Genomic DNA, 22,148 nt, shown 5'->3' with positions numbered 1-22,148 from the left:
TGTCTGTGCGGCTGCAGAGCTGCCGCGGAGCCAGATTAAATTGCTGGATTAAGCACTCCCGCGGCCTAGCATCCGCATCTTTGTGACAGCTGTGCCTAGGAAAGAAGTCAAGCATCAGTGCCATAACTGCGTCAACTGGTGTGTCATGGGTCACAGCGTTACAGCTGGAAAAGGTCTGTTAGGTCATTCACTCCCATTTCTTAGCCAGCAAAGGATTTCACTCAATAAAGTGTTTGCTACTGCTCTAAATATGGCATTTTAAGAGATTTGGGCAATGCAATCCTCTTCCCCTTCTCTTGGGAACTTATCCGTCATCTGTTATAACTTGCTGCCAGGAATCATCTAGCCTAGCATTCCCCTGTTTTAATATGATCCCACTAATGACTTTTCTTGCCTTTCCTTTTTATCAGAGCCTCCCTTTTCATGGAGCCATCCTTTTCTCTCCCTATAGAGGTACAATAGCCTGCTTAGCTCCTGCTGGGCTGGCTGGCCTTTGAGGGGAGGATACCCCACACCAGGGGTGTGGATGGGTTCCTGTTCTGCCAAAAAGCCTCACCCACTGCCCTGAATTATCTGCACTGAAAGACTCCACACACTCAAATCATGAGATGTTTCCATTAAGACAAATATTTTCAGACTCTTCATTTTTTATCTTGTGTGTCTACGTTTGGAATGATTTTCTATTTTTTATCCATTCTCCAAAACGTAGATGATGGGCCCTACATGTAGCCGCATGCATTGGAAGGTCAGTTCTATTATTTTTCTTCACCAGCCTGCTGTTCTTGTTGCCAAACCGGTGTTGCTGCTGTGAGCAGGGCTCCGTCCAGACGACGTGCCTGTCAGAGGGAGCAGAGCTGGGTGCCTCGGCCTCCATCAAGCCTGGGTTCCCCCATGGGGAGCACCATGCCAGTGTCACTGCATGCCTGGTGCCCACCAGGTCCAAGCTTCTCCATTTCCTTGTCTTTGTTGCTATCCCTCATTTCCCTCCAGGCAATGGGATTCCTGAGCATCAGTGCTTTGCTGGCCCATTTCTTTTTGCCTTACGTAATTAATGGGTAATGAAGTTCAGCATCACTGGAGCTATTGCAATGCATGTCACCTTCTGGTGCTGCAGCAAGACGTTACCAGCATTGGCCTCCTTTTGATCTAGGTTTCACACATCATTGGCGAGATCAGATTCATGCTTGTGTACTAATATGGGGAGTAGCTTTTGCTAGCAGTGTTGCAGAACATTTCATTATAACTCACCTTCTTTTTCCTTCAGCTCATTACTTCTTTCCCAGTACCAAGTATGAATGTTGCCATCCAACACACGTTTTCCTTTCACATGGTTACTCGGCATTTCTTTTGGTTTCTACTGTAAAGAAAGAAACCAAGATGAATCAGGTTAACTTCCAAAAGCTGTCCTCCACTGTTCTACTCTACATGTTCAGATGATGCTGATTAAAATCATATGCTGTTGCATCTGAAAGAAATTTCCTCACCTCTGTGACAAGCTGGGCTTTTATCAGAAGTGAAGAGAGAGTGTTTCACTTATTTCCATTTGCTTTTTTAAGGACGGTTCTCTCATTCTTACTGTCTTGGCTATGATCTCAAAAATGGGTTGATTAAAATCAAGATTCTGTGGACTAATACTCTGAATCAGCAGCTGGGATTGCAGAGGAACATGTATTTTCAAAGGAAGCTGTCTCTATACTAAAAAACTAAAAATAAAAACTCACTATTGGTTTTGGGATTTGAAAGGCTATTTTTATAAAACTAACTTTTGGGATAAGCATGCTGTGTTAGGTTAGGCCTTTGAAGGGACTCTCTTTCAGTAGTTTAAGTCTGACTTTATTTGAAATGTACTACTTTAAGATCTGTATCTTTAAAAATAAAAGGAAAAAGAAAAAGACTTGAAATAAGACCAAATCAAAAGTGAGAGTCCTCCTCTTTTCAGCTGCAAAGACAACTAAGCAGCAAAACTTGTGCAGAAAAATGAATTTTGTGTATGTTCTTCTATATTTTCTTTACTTTTAAAATCAATTAATGAAATGAATGCCCATATCCATGAGTCTATAGCCTTATCCAGTAGAGCTCTTGTGACCAGACACTTCAGCACAAGTATTTCCACTGACTGCAGTGCTCAGCACATGTATAAATACTTCGTTGAATCAGCACCATAGCTCGAAACCAGCATTTAATACAAGTCTGCCATTAGACTGTAGGGACTAAAATAGAATTTGTTCTTTGTGTCTCTGATCGGAACAGGAATCTAAAGGAGACTTTATCCCAGATCTTTAATATTCTCAACAGCATAATTTCAGTATTCATGTCTCCTACAGTAAGCTCTGAGACATCAGGTGTGACTGGGCATTGCTAACACATGATGCTGCAGGATGGCCCCTCTCTTGTCACTCAGTATCCCGTAGGCATCTTTTTGGAGCTTCCAGTTCTGTCGTTAGTACTGGCCAAAGTGACAAATGTGGCAGGAAAAAAAGAGGGAAGCCAAGGCTTCATTTCCTCCCTCCCGAAGGCCCCTCTGGTGTTTATCCACGTTTCCTGTGCTCCCTCCCATTCCCCTCCCTTGGCACAGGGAAAGGGTTTGCTAAGTCTGTGTCCTTTGAGTCTTGTCCTGCAGGACTTGCTGTGTCGTGCCGAGCGACCTAGGGCTGTTTGCAGGGCTGCACCCTGCATTATTCTCCTGATGCAGATCAGCCTTTGGGAATCAGCAAAGATACCTCTTCTGTAGTGGATATCTTGCTGCTGAATGCACCCCAACACATCCTCCTTCTCCTCTTCCTCCTGTACTCTGTGAGCGACAACAGAGGTGGAGGATTCCCCCCTCCCCATGAGCAGCCACTGGTGGGTCCCCGAGTGCAAGGCTGGAGGAGCGTCCACCTCTGCAACCACCAGCACCAGCACAGACTCATCAGTGGAGACGGGGAGTGCTCAGCATTATTTTTAAACAGTGAGATGTCTTAGTCTGCCTTTTTTCAGACTACCTAAGCTGGGCACAGAGGGTGGCTGCCAAAACATGAGAGCAGCTGACGGTGCCTCTGGCTGCTGCTGGCAGGTTTCGTCTGAGTGCGAGGCGAGATACCACACTGGTGTCCATCACGGCTCCTGCCTGATCAGAGAAGTGGCATGGCCGTAGGGTGAGCTGCAGGCTGCCTGGCCCCTGCACACCTTGGACAGACACCGTGGCTCGGTGTGTGCGTATCCCGGCTGCTGGTGAGCTCTGCGGCCCCTTTCCTCTGCCACATCACTCCCTGTGAAGCCGTGACACATTGCTCTGATCCTTCAGCTGGAGGATGGTGTCCAGGGGACAGGCATGCTCTACCCTCTGCAGCGCTGGCTGCCTCTGTGCATCCCTCACCTCTGTCTCTGGGTACCTGTGCTTAGGCAATGTGGATAGATGAGCTGAAACAAACAGACCTCAGCACAAAGCACCATGCAAGCCTCTGGTCAGAAACCCAGGTGTGCATCATTAGCACAAGGCTGTAGTCCTTAGGACGGGGCATATCAGTCTGCTGAGGCCTGTGCACCCAGTTTGTTTCTCTCATAGCAAGGCATCTGTGGTCTGATGCCCCTCGAGGAACCCTCCCGGTGTGTAAGTGCCTCTGTGTGTGCTTGTGTGTTTGCATTTACTGTCCTTACTCCCCCTAAGTTTTCCATTTGCAGTTCTGCTTACAAGGGACTCCCTTGCTGTTTTTCAGCCCGATCAGAGATACCAGCGAAGAGGGAAAAGAGACACATCTCTGTCAGGCCACTGCCCTGCAGAACTGCCTCCCGCTTCCAGGGATCAGTATCCTTGATAAACTCATCAAGACCTGTCCTGTCTGGCTTCAGCTGAACATGAACCAGGAAAGGGCTGGGGCGATACTTGGCAAAGAAACAGCAGGGGTAAGTCCAAAGAGGTTTCGGTTCAGCCAACCACATTTCCTGTCCTTGGTGGTGCTGGTTAGGAAAGCAAGTGCTTTTTTTCATGTGGAAGCAAAAATATTCAGCAGACTATGCTCTCTGTTTCCCTTACCCTTTGATGCTTTAGCCACTCACAACAACACAAGACAGATATAATGGCTTTGGGGGAGCAAGAAATCTTGTCTCTGGTTTTATTTACTTAGCATGTAGATTCATGGAGATGCCTTCCCATTCACCGTTATACATAGGTATGTTGACGATCCTAATTTGGAGCAATTAAAAAACAATCCCCGAAGAAATGGCCCTTAAATTCTGGGAGCTTCTGGAAGTAATTTTTATTGCAATAATTGGTATCTGGTTCCCATAAGCCAAGTGTTAGAAAATGATAGACTTGTGCAAAGCTTGGAGCTTGCTTAAGGAAACCAACTCTGTAGGAAAGGGAGCTCCCCATTCCCTGGATCTCAGAGGTGAGGCATGGCAGGGAGTAGGTGTCCTGGTTGGGTCTGGGGAGGGCAGGTACAAATGACCTGAGCTGATGCACAAGGTGAAATCCCTCACTCCTGCTCTGAGGAGGTTTGGACCTGTCCCTTGGCTGAGCCAGTCTATCCCAGTAATAAAAGCTGGCACAGCCAAGTGGCAGCCTCCAGTAGGACTCACCTGACCAACCCAGACTGTGCAGGGCACCTCACCCTGAACCAGATTTCTCAAATAAGTTGGGCAAATTATTCTCTTTGGTTTTCTGCACTAACTGTAAAGAGAGACCTGAGTGACTGTCTCCAATACAGGGCCACCAAGATGATCAAAGGTCCAGGAAGCCTGCCATATGAGGACAGGCTGAGAGAGCTGGGTTTGTTCAGCCTTGAGAAAAGGAGGCTCAGAGGGGATCTCATCACCGTGTACCAGTATCTAAGGGGTAGCTACAAAGAAGATGGGGACTCCCTTTTTACAAGGAGTCACGTGGAAAGGACAAGGGAGAATGGACACAAGTTGCTCTTGGGGAGATTCCGATTGGACATGAGAGGGAGATTTTTCACAATGAGAACAGTCAACCATTGGAATAATCTCCCCAGGGAAGATGGTTGACTCCACCACATCAGACACTTCTAAGACTCAGCTGGACAGGGTGCTGGGCCATCTTGTCTAGACTGTGCTCTTACCTAGAAAGGTTGGACTAGATGATCCTTGAGGTCCCTTCCAACCTAGGATTCTATGATTCTATGATATAGCCATGTATGGCCCTGAGCTTCCTCGGTCATTAGCCACTCCCTGCAGGCGGGGCTGTTCCCCACCTCTGAGCAGCTTTGGGGATAAATCTTGCCTCTGTTCCTCCTGCTCACACTGTCCTTGGGCATGGTCTTCTGCTGCAGCTAGAAGCAGGCAGGAGAAGAGGTGATGCATCAGAGGTGTCCCATGGCAAAGGCATGCTCTCCTGCCAACTCTGAGCCCACCTGAAACCGAATTAGCACCGCACATTTTCACCACCAGTGGAAATGGAAGTGTCTCGTTTGCATACCAGTCCTGACACAGGCAGTAGGGTTAGGTACAGCTCAGAAAACCCACCTCCCTCTCATATGAACAGCCATGGTCCTATTTTAGCCTTTGGAGCCATGGCAACCAGTCGTGCCAATCAGGAAAACAGAAGCGATTCATTTCCAGGTTTCACTTCTCTCGCTGGTTACATTTAATTTCAGATGTAGTGCTTGACCGATGCAATGTGAGATAGTGCTGTCTGAGATCCAAGGTCGCAGTAGTCTCTCAAGGTGGGTTAGAGGGACCATGCCATTATGTGGGTGGTGGGACCTGGGGAAGGGAGAGCCTCAATGGCTTTTTCCTAGCTGCAGACACTTTCTGTGATATAGAAGGTGGGGGCTGCCTGGCATTAGGAATAGGCCTGTTTCAGGCATACACCTCTTTGCCATGTATTTTTTTGGATTTTTTCTGCACTGCTGGTGGACCTGAACCTATGGGACTCAATTTCTTATGAATGGCAGAGGCCAAGACGATGGCACTGTGTGAGGTTGTGAAGCTGCCCCAAAGCTGTGTGTTTAGCATGGAAGCTTCAAAGTGGCAAGAGATGTCCTTATGACTGGGACTCATGTAGAGAAAGGTCCTGGCTTCTAGACAAGTTTTTTTTTAGTTCATCCATCCAAGAAATTAATGTTTTCTTGATAGGTTTCCACTGCGTTATAGTTGATTAATCATTTTATCAACTCACACTTCTTCTTTCTAATATTAATGTCCAGATGCCAGAATTAGCCCAATTTTTTAATCCAGTTTTTATAAAAATACCTTGACTCTCTCCTGCCAAAACCTGATATCAGAGAACAGGTAAAAGTAAAGATTACTTTGTCTTTCTGTCTGTACCTTCAAGGTACAAGCTAAAAATATCCTTGACAATGAACTTTAATTAGAAACACGCTTAGGAGCTCAAACAACACAAAGAACGAGATAATTAGATAATTTTTTTTTTCTTTTTCTTTTGTCTTCTGTCTTCTTTCTTTGTTTCTTTTTTCTTTCTCCTTTCTTTTTTCTTTCCTCTTTCTTCCTTTCTCTCTCTCTCTTTTTTTTTTTTAAATTTCACTGGTCCCATTGGTGGGAACCAATGCCTCCAGTGGTTCCACTGGTTCCAGTGAAACACTCGGGCCTCCTGCCAATGTGTATGAATACCTGATGGGAGGGAGTACAGAAGATTGAGCCAGACCGATGGTACCCAGTGAAAGGATGAGGTGCAGTGGGCTTAAACGGAAACACAGGAATACATTGAAACCAGAGGGGTTCAGGCTGGGTACAGGGAAACACTTTCTTCTTCTGAGGACAGTAAGCGGTGGGACAGGTTGCCTGGAGAGGTTGTGCAGCCTCTGTCCTTGGATGTTCTCCAGACCTGTCTGGACAAAGCCCTGAGCAACTTCGTCTGGCCTCATGGTTTCACCCAGGGGGTTGGATGGAAGCCCTCCTAGGGTCCCTGACAGCCTGAATGATCTTCTGGTCCCATGAAAAAACTCTGCCAAGAGACACTGTAACCACCAGAGCCCACTCATGGACACTTGAATCCTTTCCTTCTCAACACACAAGTGACTCCCTTGCTTTAGACCCAGACTGGGACATTGCAGGGTGAATTGTCTGTGATTTAGGGCACTTATGTGAGGAGTATCTCTTGACAAATTGTGAGTCCAGCTATATAATCTTCAGATGGCGAAACAGTTTGCCTTAGGCTTAAGTGGGACATCAGTGATGCATAGAAATTTTGCTGGTTTCTTTGCAGGTCTGAATTTCACCCAGATGAAATGTCCCTTTATTCATTATTCTTGTCGTGTAAAGTTCAACCAAGTTTAACGAAGCTAAAATAAGATAATTCAAAGGTGGATTTTACTGATAAAAAACTTCATTGCCAATGACCTAAAATAAAGTTCAGAAGCCCACATAATGCTCTTTATTCCTTTCTCCTTTTTCAGATATTCTTGGTTAGGAAAGAGGGTAATGTGAACAACATGGTCCTTGCAGTTCGCCTGCCAGTGCAGAATGAGGCTCCCGGTGTGCTGGAGTACAACATTAAAGAAGAAAAATCAAGTACGTTCTTAACATTTTTTGGTCTTGCTCTATTATTGTACTGAATCCTCTTGAGATCAACAGTATTTATGTAATGTCACTTGCAATGAGCGGGTTCCTCTTGTGACCAGCAGCAGGTCTTGCTTTTATGGTGTAGTTCAGTTAATGTTTCCTGCAGCTGCTTTACTTCAGCACCCCTGTGGTTCTGCACCTTGTGTTATCATTTACAGACTCGCAACAGGAAAATAAAGCACCCCTAGAAAAGCAGGCCAGTGCTTAGATCAAGTGAGAGGAGCTGCCTTTCACCAGGTGGAAGTCCTGAGCAAAGCACAAGGGGCTGACAGACTAAGCCTTGTTAACTCACTGACTGTCTCTATTGCTGCCACTGAATTTGGGGCCAGCCAGGCATCGGACATCTGCTACGTTCCCTTTTCATGCACCTCATACAGTCATACTGAACAACCGGTTACTCCTAAACTGTTTGGCTGTTTTCAATGCCTCGCTGTTTCTGGGAAGCAGCTGGGTCTTGGGGCTGGTGGTATCGGTGCTGTTCCTGATCGGACAGCCAAGTCTGCCGTGAGCAAGCAAAAATTAACCCAGTTCACAGTCAGCCACATCTGATGCAGCTCTCAGTGTAAGTGGATGTGTAAGGCGTATGATTTGCGCTTTCTGAGAAATACTTGTAAACACGGGAATTTTACAATAGTCAGAGAAACACGCACTTGAAAGAGTTCATCAAAATAGCTTCACACTATTTATATGAACACATCCAAATCCTGTCCCTGAGCTTTGCCCCAAAGCCAGCTCCCTGGGGTATGTGTTTTGCTCTCTGCCAAAACACTTGTGTTTCCGCCGATCAATGACTTATTTTTTCCCCCTTTACAGTTGCTCAGATGAGTTTTTTTCCTTCTCGTATGTTTCTTTGCATACCTCTGCATTGTAAACAGACTTTAAAACCAGAAGGACAAGCAAATCTCTTAATCTGCTCTAATCTCAAGCACAGACCACAGGCTGTCGCAGCGTTGCTCCTGCACAGAGCGCAGCTGCCTGCCTGGCTGCTGCATACCCCCCAGGAAAGCATCTCTCATCTGCGCGCACCTTGGAGCAGCAATTGCAGAGATGCCGCACACGTTCAGTGCTCCTGCATGAGGGCAGGATCAGCAAAACTTTTGCCACAGCTTCAGGTGCCCAGATTAAGAATCCGAGGGCAAGGGTTAGCTGCAGGGTGGGAAAGCTTTTTTCTTTATTTAGCTATTTGAAGTTGACCTAGGGCTTAGGTTTTGCATGGTGGGGAATTGCATTTTGACGATTGGTATTCCTTTGGATAAGAGTTAAAAACATGAATCCTGCCATCCTAAAGATGTCATTTATAGAAATGTTACTTCTTGACTTTTGTTCTGTGCCATAAAATCTGATTTCTTTGAGCACAGGCAAAGTAAAATGTAGTACAAAAATTTCACTGTGAGCTGGCCTAGATACAAAGACTTTTATTCCATGTTTTTCAAACTTACTTGCTTGCTGTTTCTAATTTATCACTAACTTAATGCAAAGGATGTGTTCAGAGATACAGCTTTCTGGTAGGAACAAGAATTAAATCAGTTTTCACCGCTTTCATACAAGTTACAGCGTAAGTGGAGGAGGGTCATCAAAAATTAACTCTCATTCAGAAAGGAGGAGAACTGCCATCACGTGTGCAGCGATCCCAGCAGCCATGAGGCTGATGCATTCCTATGGTGGATATTCACATTATTTTTAGCTTGAGTTCTGTCAGTGTTGAGCTGTAGAAAGCCTCTCAGTTCTCCATCCCACGCCATTTTGACAGGAACACTCTAGGCATGGAAACAGTCATGCTTTTGCTTCCTTTCTCATTTAGGGTAAGTAGCCTGGCTTTTGAGTTTAGAAGAAACGTAATTAATTCCTGTTAGTAAAGCCAAAGGACTGTATCTGGTGCAAGGGGAGAGGGTAAACATTTGGTGTCTCAGAGTAACATAATACATTGGCTTTGATTTATTGTCTCTGTGTTACTCCAACTGCTTTCTAAACTTTTTTAGGAAATAAAACTATAAATTGTCCGAATGCTTTAAAAGAATTAAGACTAGAATCTGAGCTTCCTTGCTAAGTACCCTTGTATGCCTGGATTGCCTTAGCTTAATGAAGTGCCCTTCGCTCTTCCCTGGTATTCTGTAAGTGTCAGGGTAGGAGACCTCTGAGCACCCCCCACAGACACTATCTTGCTGTGGAACGCAAGCCTGTTGAAGGGTTGGTGTTACGCTTTCCGAGAGTGTGTGAAGCACACCAGCTGCATAGCCTGAGGGCCACTGTAGACTGGCAGAGTCTTTCCAGGCATCTTCAGAAAGTCCCTCTTTAGTTCTGCGCTTGCTAAAAGGAGGCTTCAGCTTGCCACTGAATGTGGCAAACAGGGAGGGGAATCCTCCCGATAGCTACCTGCTCTTTGAGTCTGCATGAAGTGGAGTAGAGCTGGTGCCCTTCCAGTGCCCTTCAGAAGGAGCAGCTGTAATTCCCCTTCAACAATCCCCCTTCCCAGCTGTACTGGGAACAAGCAGCTTTGGTTTTGCTGGCCTGTTCCTAGTATTTCCTTTCCAAGTTGACACATAAGCAATGATCTGTGTAATGCGCCGCACAGAGAGCTTTGTCCTGTTCTGTGAGCTGATGCCTCCTAAAGGGTTTGAAGAAGTGGGAACAAGCTCTTCTCCCTGTTACCTCAGTTCAGCTCGTTAGACTCCACAGACATGATGCATTCAGATGAAAGCTGAATTTGCCTTGACATGTATAGTTCTGATTTTAAGGGGATCCTCCCAGTTAAAATCTAAGTTGCAACCCATCCTAGCTTACTATTTTGGAGCACCTTGCCAGCTGCTTCTTGTCCTTCTCAGGAGGACTCAGTGCAATCTCGGCTTCAAAAGTGACACAAAGAAGGGTGCGCTATCCTTAGAGGTGACATGATGGCTCTGTGTTGTCTCTACAGTGACGTCCATCTCTTTTTACCATATGCAGCTTTAAACAGCAAGTTTTACTGCTCAGCTGTTTGTAAAAAGTCATTCTCATCGTGTCCTACTTTTCAGGTAGTATCTGAAGAGGTTTTCCCCAGTATCATAATGATGGTACGGAGGTTGCTGCCCAGCCCCTCAGATCCATATATAGACAGCCATTCAATGAAGTACAAAAAAATGGAAGCTTCCTAGTATTGCACTGCCAAATAATGGTGGATCATTGGTTTTCTCTTTATTTTCCCGTATCAGATCTTCTTTGTTGACTTCTGATGAAATATGTAGGGAAGTATAATTTTCTGAGGGGAAGACTGGATTTAATTGTGATTTTTTTTTTTTTTTTTTAAATAGAAACCCCCAAAAGACCCCACTAGGTAAGAGAGTCAAGAAATTAAACCTCTCTCCATTTTTTTTTGTGGGGAATTTTTACCTGTTCTGTGAAGTAGCCCTTAGAATCATAAAACAGGAGAATGAAGAGACTGGACTTCAAAATTTTTCTTCTGGTTCTTCATATTTGGTTGTAATTCCTCCAGAGATAGGAAGGCTAAAGCCTGGTCGCAGCAGCAGGTATGGTAGAGACCCAACAGCAGATACCATGTGGTTCATCAGGAAGTTGAGAAACGTGGCAACTTTCAAAGAATGGATCTCTGTGGTTTTGCTTCTCAGCCTGAAGGATCCCTTATTTCTTACTCAGAACAGTGGAAAACTCCCAGAGAGAAAGCTTGTTACAGGATTTCTTCTACTTAGAGATGCAGTGTTGGAAGATAACTCTCAAGTTCTGCTAAAATCTCAACTACTTCGTGTGCTTTCAGTTCTGAGAGTTGTCCCTTACTTCTGCTTCATCCCAAAATGGAGCCCTAACCTCACATACCTCAAGAAATGAGCACCATTTCCTCAGCTACCCTTTCCTACCCTTGTCTCTTCTCAGCAAACCAGTTGTAACCTCAGGTCCCGATTCTCCTTCCTCTTTATGTGTATACAGTCAGAAATCATTCCACTGACATCAGTGACATTGCAGCAGTATTAAAAAGAAGAGAATCAGATATTTACAGTAAATGTGCATGTTTTATGTAATACATACTGAGAGCTTGAAAGAAGCGTCTGAGTAAGATAGACCACTTGGTGCAAGTAGTGACAGTAGCTTTTACTTTCACGAAGAGTTATGAAGACACGTGCCACAGGGGTGAAGTCCTTTAATAGAAGAATGCTCTAGCATCATATACTGAGTGTAATTCTTCCTTTTTGGGGGGAAATCTTCTGAATTATAGCTGAAAATAATTTGGTTTCATGAAACACCTGAGTTGGCCGTGTACTTCTCAGGAGTCTTGCACAGATGCTTTGGCGCGGCAGTGTAGTAATTGTTTTCCAAACTCTTCTGTACCAAAAAAAGAGGATGTGATTCCTTTCCAAATATGCAAAATTATGCTAAACAAGAGAAGCATCTACAGTTGCACAGAATAAAGAAGAACATACAATTCATATTATTAGAAATTTTTATAGAAATAACTATGGAATTGATTTGCCAAGTCAGTAGTGACCTCCTTCGGCTCATGTCCTAAGGGTTTTGAGGCTGGCCTGATCCTGCCACAAATGCCAGCTCATGTAATCATGCTCCTGCCTCCCCCATCACAGCAGCTGGCTTTGCTCACTTGGAGGTATATTTTCCTGAGGTTTATTTTCATGAGCCCATGTTGTGGAGTTGCTGTCCTTTTTCATTATTTAAACTGTACTTGTGTGGGACAATCTGCCACCAGGCATAGCTGTTCAGAAGCATCTCTTCCAACATGCTGGGCCAAGGCTGAGCGGAGCCCCCAAAATCAATGAATGCACAGCTGAAGGAGGGGTGTGTAGTGAAGCCTTGTCCGTAGTGTGGTTATTTCATTTATTACAGGAAAATTCTGAGATTTAAATTAAAACTCTGCATGTGACCCTCCTGGCTTCTCTGGAGGCAAACACTGAACAAACTGAGCATAATGGAGGTCTTGAACTAATCTTAACTCAATCAAATAGGAAAGCCAAAATAAATTATCTCCAAGTAATACAAAAATGCCTGGATCACAATTAATACCACCTTTGAAAGATAAGACATGGTGCCATTGGACACAATAGATTATACTCAGTTTCTGGTTTATGGACAGCAGCTGTACTTCAGGTTATATGGTATGGGCTTGTGGTAAGGACCCACAATATGCCTTGACAGAAAAGATACGGGCAATTACTGCACTCAAAAGCAGTTTAAGAGCAATCACTGAGTATTGCTGCAAAGTTGCAAGTCTGGTAGCAAAAATGGATGTTGATAAAGAAATCCAGTGTCCTGCCCCGGTCACCATATTTGGCCTTTCTTAAAGTTAGACTGAGCTCAGGAAGTGCAGGCTGGAGCCTGATGTGAAATGCTTGAGACAGACAGTAGTGGTTTAGGAGAAGACCACAACTCAAGTAAAACACACGACAGTGGTTTACCTGCCTGACTAATTCTCTAACTGCTTTTACCAAAGGAAATCTCTTTGCCATGAAAGTTCATGAGGACCTGACCATTTTGTACATCCACCACCCACTGAGCTCTGTCCATCAGGGCAGAAAGCAGAGTTACACCAGGTCTAGAGGCAGCAGGAAGGCAGGTCTTGCTGGGGAGTCAAAACAGCAATTTAGACAAGCAAAGGTGTTCCTTTACACACTGGATTTTAGGAAGGGTGAAATCAATCAGAAAAGGGAAGAGATTGTTTAAGGGCTAAGATTCCACAGTCTACTTTCTTAGAATCATAGATTCATAGAATCATTTTGTTGGAAAAGACCTTTAAGGTCATCGAGTCCAACTGTACCTGTCCATGTCTCTAAGCATGTTGTCTACCTGTCTTTTAAATACCTTCAGGGATGGGGACTCGACCACTTCCCTGGACAGCCCATTCCAGTGCCTGATAGCCCTTTCAGTGAAGAAATTTTTCCTAATACCCAACTGAAACCTCCCCTGGCACAACTTGAGGCCATTTCCTCTTGTCCTATCGCTTGTTACATGCTAAGTGGGGTTGTTGTGACCCAAGTGCAGGATCTGACACTTCACCTTGTTAAACCTCATACAATTGGCCTCGGCTCATCGATCCAGTCTGTCCAGGTCCCTCTGTCTTGCCTTAATAATCCCAAATAGGTGCAGTCTAATGCTGTGAAAGGAAGCTTAGCTATCAAAGCCAACTTTGTCCATCTTTACCAAGTTACTTCAGCCACTTCTGTGCTTCCATTCCTCCTTCCCAAGGATATATGGGGGGGAAAAGGGGGTTTTATTATAGACTAGTGCCATTTGCACAGGATAAAAAGGGCATGTGCAGTCATTCTGACTGTCCTGTAGCAGTAACAGATGGTAATTAAACAACAGTAATCAGGCAGCAGCATGTTTACAGAGGAGCATTAGAGTAACATGGGGATGTTTGTTCATCTTTGCAGGCTTAGCTCTAAACAAAGCTGCTGAAAGCCTGATCTTTACAGCCCAGCCAGCCTGAGGTGAAGGCTGTGAGCACGCCTGGCATGGTGGCAGAGCTCAGATGCAAGGGATACAAATTCCTGCCCGTATCCCTGCATGTGTCGGTAGGTCCGAGAGCTACGTGAGGGCACTCAATGAGTGGAAATGAGGTGGGGAAGAGGAGGCAGATTGACTAGGAGCAACTCAGTAGCTGCTCTTCGTTGGCCCAAACACCTTCACATGCTGATAATGGACTTGGCTATTGCACTCTGCTGGCACCCAGGCCACTATGGCCAGATATGGTCCATTTTGACAGATTTCCCTGTTTTATCTTGTTGACATTTCTTTTAATGCATGTTGCTGAGGCTGGATTAACAAATTCAGAGACCAAAGTCCTCACTGCTAACATGGCACAGCATGGTCAGGTGGTATTTTCCCACATGAACTGCACTGAAGCACTGCACGAATGAGGTCATGGGAAAAAATGGGAGGATAGCTCAGTTAGTGCAGCCTACTCACGATTTAGCTCTTTTTATAAGAGTGGCCAGTTGTGCAGATGATCTTTGTGATATGAATATTTTTGTGGAAGTGTTGGCAGCTCTTGCAATAGCTTCCTCAGTTTTGCAAGTCTTTTTGCTAACACCCTGCCTGCTGGAATCAGGAAGTAGAGTGAAGATAGACAGCATTTTTTTTTTTTTTCCCCCAGAAAGAGAAATAGCCTTCACAATTGCAGAGAAAAACCTAAATGTATAAACTTAAAATTTCTTAAAGACTCAGAAAACAGAAGATATAGGAGAACAACCTATAGGAAGACAATCTCCTATTTTAAAAATTAATTTTAATTGCATTTATTTTTAATCCCTTCTGAACTGGAACGAAGATGGGAAAGGTGGAATTCTGTGGTACTGACAGAGGTCAGAAACACGGGATCTTTCACTTCATAGCTAAAGTAAACAAACGGATGTATGTGCTGGTATTCATGACACTAACTTCTAAGATGAAGCCATTTACTTGGGTAGCACTTGCAGATTTTCATGGGAGTTTTTCAAGACAGGGCTGGATGAAGCCTTGATCAACTTGGGTTGACCTCATGGCTGATGCTGCTTTGAGCAGGCAGTTGGGCTAGAGAAATCCTGGGGTCCCTGCCAGCCTGAGTGTTCCCATGAGAGGGAACCAGCCAGTGAGACTGAGTCAGTCTGTGGGCAAGCTCAGGGCAGATGGCAGTTCTCAGAAGTGATGTCTCAGCAGAGCAGCAAAAGCAGTTCCCATTCTCTAAGACCCAGGTTCTAGGAGAAATAGTGCTAAGATTTACAGAGGGATGGTGGTGAAAAAATAAATAAACCAAATATTTCCTGGGTTAGTGTCTCACCTGTGATCTCCCCAAACCCCATAACCTTCCTTTCTTTGGTAGCTACCTTGTGTAGGGGGGAAAGGAGAGAAAGTGCTCAGTCTATTTAATCAGTGCAGAATTCCAGTTGAATTAACTCGTATGTGGTATCTCAATATGCTTGAAAAGGCCCAGTAGTGCCTGATAGATGCAATTATATGCCCCTCAGCATATTGCAGAGCTGAGCTTGCTGCGGGCTGAGATAGACTTCGCTGCGGGCTGAGATAGACTTCCCTGTGTGCAGTTAATAGCACTGACAGGCTCCTGGACTGTTTTTGCACAGGTGCTAAAGGGACAATCCATGGAGTAAACGTACAGCCCATCCTTCCCAAGTCGAACCTCTTGACGCAACCTCTGGCTCATCAGAGGGCAGGCAGAAGGGCCCATCAGAAAGCACGTTCGGCTACTTCTGTTATCACTGTAATGGTACCATAGTTCTTTTTTAAATGGTCGCTTTAACTGAAACAGTTGGCCTCCTTGAGTGGAAACCCTGCAGCTTTCAACACCGGAAAGAAGAATTCTTAATACTTTAAACTAAGGCATGAAAAGCAGGGTAGGACTATTTATAGCTCTGATTTCCTCTGAATACATGAGAGGCTAAACCTGATGTTACAGAGTGAAAAAATCAAGTTTGGGGTTTGGGGTTTTTTTTGATACCACATGCTGCTATTCAGCAATAAAGCAAAGAGGGGACTGCCTTGGCAACCATCTCATGAACCACCCTGAAGACTTGTCTACCAGCCAGGAAGGTCATTAAGCATCTTCAACTTCAGGTTTATTATAGAATATGATTTTACTGAACGTACATATAGAGAGAAGGCGAAAACATCAGTAGTCCCAGCAGCTAGTAGTTAGAGTAGTGCAGCCTCACGAGCACAAGTAGATGGAAAAGCTGACACTGCTGTCACAAGACATCCTCTCGCCATCCCTCATCTGCCAGGCATGTGCATCCATGCCCTCGTGCCCCTCTGGTCCCTGTCTTCCTCTCCCTCGTGCACGTTATGGCTGGGAGGGAGTGAGCAGCGCAGACATGGGGATGTGAAAGCAGGATGGTGTGGTGGGGCAATGCTTCCTTAGAGGTGCTACTATGTGCTGGGTTATGTGAAATAAAGCAGGGAAAGGAGAGGAAAGTGATGTGAGGGTGGAGGGGTGGCTGGTGACCTTGGGAAGGGTGGGTGGCAGACTGGAGACGGAGGTCTGGGAACAGGGTGGAGAGGGGCAGTAGGTGATTAAGGGCAGGGTCACATCCTGTAGTGCTGGATGACTGTGTGAGCCTCCAAGGTGCTCTGGGCAAAGCCAAAAGGAGGCTTCCCACAGAGGCAGGACCCCAGCAGAGCTGCCCCATGATGTAAGGAGAGGAGGCTGCAGGCAAGGGGCAAGCACTGTCAGGATGGGTGGGAGGTCAGTGCAAAACTGTGGCCAAATTGCTCTGTGGCAGCCAACCTCCTCGAGGCAGAGCATCACTGGCAGCGTGCTGAGGAGCTGCCTCCTTCCCCTCTCTGCCAAGCTGAATTCAGCTGAATTTTCCCAAGGAAGTCGGTGTCATTGCACCCATTTTACAGACTGAGAGCTGAGGCACAGGTTGCTGAAAAGGCTCGGCCAGCCACGCACCATTGGCCCTGAACAAGCCCAGCTCCTGGCCAGTGCTGTATTTTCTGGGCTGCAGAGAGGCCCTTTGCCTGCCAAGCACTTGACTTTGTTCAGCACTGAGGTACCAACGCTACTATTCAGACTTTTTTTGTATGCTCTCTGTATACCTTGAGAGGCAACTCTGCTGCTGTACTGTGAGGGAAGCCAATTTTTCCGGTTTGCTTCAGAGGAATGTTTTCCTTTATTGTTGCATGATGGAGTGTGTGATTGAGGCAAAGTAAGAAACTGTTGTCAGCTCTGGGCCTGACTAGGCTGGAAAAAGCAGAAATATGCTGGTAAAAATAACAACAGAGTTATCAATGCCCTTGGGAGAGAAGATCCCTTTTCCCTTCTCTCGCCAAAACCGGCTGATTTCCCTAATTCCATCTCAATTAAGCAAATCATACATTTCAGCAGCAGAACTTGTCCAAGGCTACTTTTTTCAAGGATTAGCCAGTCAATGAATAAAAGTTTGTGTACTTTTAGCAGGGGAGGCTGGAAAGGCTGAATATGTAGTTAACCTTAAGCTTCAAATTTTAAGCAGTTTAATTACATATAAGGTGGCCTCCAGGTGTTCAGGCTCGTATCCTATTTTCCCATAGTAAATGACTTCTGTTCAGTGTGGTAGGCACTCTGCTGTTAAGAAGAGTAGACTGACGAATGTTATCTTTTAAAGTGGTTCCTGTTGCTGCTGATGGTGTGTCCATGTGACAGCTCTGAAGATGTAGAGCTACCCTAGTTATCTTCAGATTAGCCTCACTCAGACACAGATAACAATCTTCCTGCATCACCCAGGGCTCAGCATGGGCTAATTTCCCCTGTTTATGTGTGTTTCTCATTAGCGAGAAAAGTCTACCATCACCTACGCCACTTCTTGGCATGAAAAACCATTGAGCAAGTACACCCCATGGCATGGGAGAACTGGGCAGCCCCAGCCCTGACCTCCAGGTCAAGGAGTGCTGTTTTGCTGTTGCTTTCTGCTGGATCTCATCTGCCTCCATGGGCAATGCAAGGCCAAAGGCTACCTCTGCGTGGGCTGTTATAAGGACACGGGAGACATTGTCATTGTCTGGTCCACCATCTGTGGTTTGATTGCAGATACAGACTGAATGATTTCTAGTCTTCTAAGGATGTCTGACCTAGACACCTTCCCAAGATTAGTCCGCGTGCAAGGATGAGTTCTCCATTATCCCCGTCATTATTAACCCTGAAAATCGAGTTAGTGTCTAGGAGTTCCCACTCAGCAGACTACTGTGAAGTAGGAGCCCAGAGTTTCGGTTTGGCAAGAACAGCGACCGAGGGCTTGGGGGATATTGTAAAACATGGTATGAAGACACAGTTTATAACCTGTTGTGCAAGTTCATAATTTCTCTTCTAAATGCAGGCGTGCAAAAGGACAGCGGAAAGTCTCACCGAGCCCTGCTCATTTGAGCCAAGTTCCACATTGCTTTGACGCACTGCTTATTTTAAAACATAAACCACTTTTAAAATATAAAACACTTTTAAAACATATGACACTTGTGCAGCTGCTTTTTCAAGACGTAACAGTGCCAGGTTTCTGTGTGGTTTACAAGTTGTTTTGGAAACTTTCTAGTTGTTTATAGCAGGTGGGTTTTTTTCTTTTTTTAAACTCTCATCCTGAGGAGTTACCTCCCCTCTCTCCATGCAAACATTTTCATTTTTACTTTAGGCTTTAAACTGATAGCATTGCAGGGAAAGCCTGTTAGAAAGAAGCCCTCAGGGTCTTGTTAGCTTTGTTAATCCTCACTTTGGCTTTTTTTTTGCCTTACTTTTCACTCCCAAGAAGCATAATGCAAAATCTGTGTGTAAGCAGAGGTAGAGAGTATGCGTGCTGTTCTAGGATAATATTGTCTTATCCTACTCTGCTTACTACCTTGAACATAACCCAAAAAGCTTACTGGTTTTAAAACAGTTATTCAGTACCCATAATACCAGTGCCCTTGTCTCAGTGGGTAAAGTGGAACAAATTATGATTTTTGCCCTTGGACAGTGTTTGCTCTCTAAAGATCTTAAAGAGCTTAATAAACAAGAGTTTAGACTTGTAAATGAAGTAAATACGATACTGCTTGAAGTAAAATGAAGGCAGCAAGGACCTCTTACTTTGACCTTTGAGTAGGACCCTCAAAGTGAGTGAGAGTGCATCTATCCCACTCAGAAGAGTGGGAATCAGAAGACCTTCTTCCACCAGGTTGGCAGCTAGGTGGGGTTGCAGCTCTCAGAAGCAGAAATACCATTTTTTTTCTTTTTATTATCCACCCTATTGACCTCTGCCATTTCAGAGTGGGTTAGTCCCTTCCATCACTCACCTCTGGAAAGTGTGGTCTTTCTTCCTGGAAGTCTCTCATGCAAAATGTGGTTCTGGGTACCAGATGGCTTCCCTTAAAATGCTCAGAAAACTTCCTTTTTCTATATGATTAACCTCAACTCTATGGTATTTCGTGACGTATCAGATGTATTAGAGCCAGAGAAATAAACTTTTCTCCAAAGTAAATGGAAAAAAAACGCTTCTTAATAAAACACATCTGTATGATAACATATATTTTTTACATAAGGATTGATTCTCATAATTATCTGTATGACCTGGAAATCGCTAAGAATTGCTAAGAAGTTGCTAAGAACAAAACCCCCGGATTTTCAAATCATAGCATCCTTTCCTGTTACATGAGGCACAGGGGAGACCCTTTATATATCTGAAAGCTTCATTTATTCACAAATTTTTACCAAAGAAATTTGCCTTCTGAGAGCAACTTGCAAGTATCTGTATTCAGTTTGTCTTGTCAGCCATAGCCCTGAGCCCTGACAGTTTGAATCACTGTGTTGGGCAGCATAAATCTTGTACTGCCATTGTCATGTACGGGTAGATGCTGAATTACCTGTGAAAATGTGGCTTCTCAAGCAATGATCCCACAGTTCAACTGCTTACAGCAGGGACCGTGCCAATCTAATGTGTTACCCTGCTCCACTTGGTGTCCTTGGAAGCCCTCTCAGCACTCAACATTTCCAAAAGGCCACGTTTTCCCCCTCATCCCTGCTGTGTGAGAGCAAGAAAACAGACCCTGCGTGGCTACATCTAAAACTTCAGCTAAGCCTCATGTTGCCATCTGGTCCTGGGAAGAAGTCCTGGACGTCCCCAGCCTCTGGGTGAAGAAACAGTACAAACCAGGTATGGAATTTCCACAGCCTTTAAGATGTTTATTCAAGCACTGAAAAGGAGATGCAGGGTGAGGATCTGACAAAGCAGGCAGATGCTTTGAAACGGAACAGCCATTCGCCAGACTGTGCTCTGCTCTTAACCCCTGAAATGGGTAGCAGTGCCCATGGGCCTGCCGGGACTGTTCACATGGATACCTGTAAAGAAAGCACTGAGGACCTGCAATGCTTTTCTTTTAGCTGGGCTAGCTGTGCTTGAAGCACCCTTGAGAGCCACTCTCTCAACCCCTGCTGAAACCCTAATCACAATAAGGAGGAAGCAGAGCAGTGAAATGACTGTAATGTGTTTCTCCTCAAGCATCCTGCAGCAGAGGCAATGAGACCAGGCAGCAGCAGGATTTTATGCTGAACTAAAGGCATAAAATCTAAGAGGACACCAAGGTGCTGCCCATCTGCTTGGGTGAATGTGGATGAGCCAAGGTACAGTGGAGAGGCCAAGCCCCCTGTGGCTGTTCGATGTGAAGATGCCTGCTCAACCCCAGCCTGAGAAGAGTGCAAAAGCCTGTACTTTATGTCTTCTTTAACAGCATTCATTTCATTCTGCACAATATTTTACAATTATATTTTGTGAAAAACCTAGTTTACAAAGTCGATTTCTCTTACACTCTAGACCCAAGCTCATTAACACTTTATCACTTTCATAATTCATTAGTTTCAATTTCCCAAGAACTGCCACCAGCAGTGATTTTTTTTCATCATGCCCAGAAAGATTAAACTCTGTAGGAAACCATAAAATTGAAATCCTGTGAGAACACATGAGTTGGATGCACAACAAAAGACTCTGGCAGAAGTCCAAACCAGGGAAGTTTCTACCCTTCCTTGATGAGGGGGAAAAAATAGAAAGAACTGACAGTTTCATGAAAGAATCGCTAGGAAAGACAAGAAAGACAAAACAGACCTGGGTTGCCCAAGACAGTCCAGAACTGTGCAATGAAAAATGAAGCTAGAGCTTAGATGTCAGATGGAAGAAGCAGAGGCAGCAGATTACAGAAGAAATAAAAAGGCCTTGAGAAAAAAGATAAACAATGACAGTGTTTTACAAGAGCATAGCACGTGAAGGTCATACAGACCATCCAGAAAGTCATCAGAAAGTCATACAACAATGTCAGGGACAGATACTTCAAACAGAGCTGTTGCAGAAAGACACTGTGAACACCCAAAAACTTCTACCAAGGTAATCTAAATGTCCCTCTATCCAGCTAAAGCGCTTTCTCTTAATACCACCACCAGCCTAGTGCATGAATAAGGGCCAGAAGGAGATTTGCACTCACTCAGGGAACTGAAGCGATAATGTAAAGGAATTGCATCACGCTCTCACACATCCCTGTAAAGCACAGCAGGTATGACAAACGCAGTGTATCGTGACAAACGCAACAGCCTCAGCACCGGGGTTGCAGTAGTCACTGCAGTCCCCTGTTACAGTACCCAGGGCTCATTCCCCAGGAGCGTGAAGCTGCTAACCTGGCCCATGCAACAGCTAGGAACGTCAGCATCTGGAGGCAGGCAAGTCGGTAACCTCTGCTGCGGAGTCATCCCATCTTCACAGCGAGTAAAGGGCTGAGGGTAGCAGAACAGGGGCAAAGCTGGCCAGTGCTGCTTGCTGCAAAGGTCAGTGCAAGCAAGGTCATGGCCACTGTGGTATCAAGCCAGAGGCGGGAAACACCAATAAGACGTATGGGTTAGGAGACCTTAAATCTTAAAATAGAAATGGAAAAGTAGAATCACTCCCATGATGACAAATCTCCCAGTTTGCCACAATCTGGAAAGATAAGAGCATTTCTCAGAGATTGCAAAAGTGCAAGGAGAGAGAGGGTACCCCAGCCCCCTCTGCCCTGAGCGGGAAGGAGCGAGCTCCTGACCAGCGGCTGCTCTGACTCAGTGTGGGCAGGGACAAGACTGATGGCGCCCAAGCCCCCTCACCTACAACAGCAGCCCCCGGCAGCGCGGCGACCATGGTGGGCAAACAGGGCGTGGTGCGGCAGTGGGTGTGGGA

The 22,148-nt window shown here is 45.2% G+C and overlaps 1 protein-coding gene across 3 annotated transcripts in view; it reads left to right on the top strand.

Moving 5' to 3' along the window:
* Nucleotides 1-22,148, top strand: part of RIN3 (Ras and Rab interactor 3) — a 72,352-nt gene that overhangs the window by 16,626 nt on the left and 33,578 nt on the right. For all 3 annotated transcript variants that reach the window (XR_004841195.1, XM_035888721.1, XM_035888720.1), the window contains 2 exons: nucleotides 3,699-3,885; nucleotides 7,356-7,470. Coding sequence is in view for 2 of the 3 variants with exons in the window: in XM_035888721.1 (XP_035744614.1) it covers nucleotides 3,699-3,885; nucleotides 7,356-7,470 (302 nt within the window). In the remaining variant the exon portion in view is untranslated. The remainder of the gene's footprint in view (nucleotides 1-3,698; nucleotides 3,886-7,355; nucleotides 7,471-22,148) is intronic.

The sequence above is a fragment of the Egretta garzetta genome, unplaced genomic scaffold (genome assembly GCF_000687185.1).
Source record: "Egretta garzetta isolate BGI_Z169 unplaced genomic scaffold, ASM68718v1 scaffold361, whole genome shotgun sequence".
In the NCBI taxonomy this organism is placed as follows: Eukaryota; Metazoa; Chordata; class Aves; order Pelecaniformes; family Ardeidae; genus Egretta; species Egretta garzetta.
Note: the sequence above shows the minus strand (reverse complement) of the source record. Positions and strands in the feature narration are given on the sequence as shown.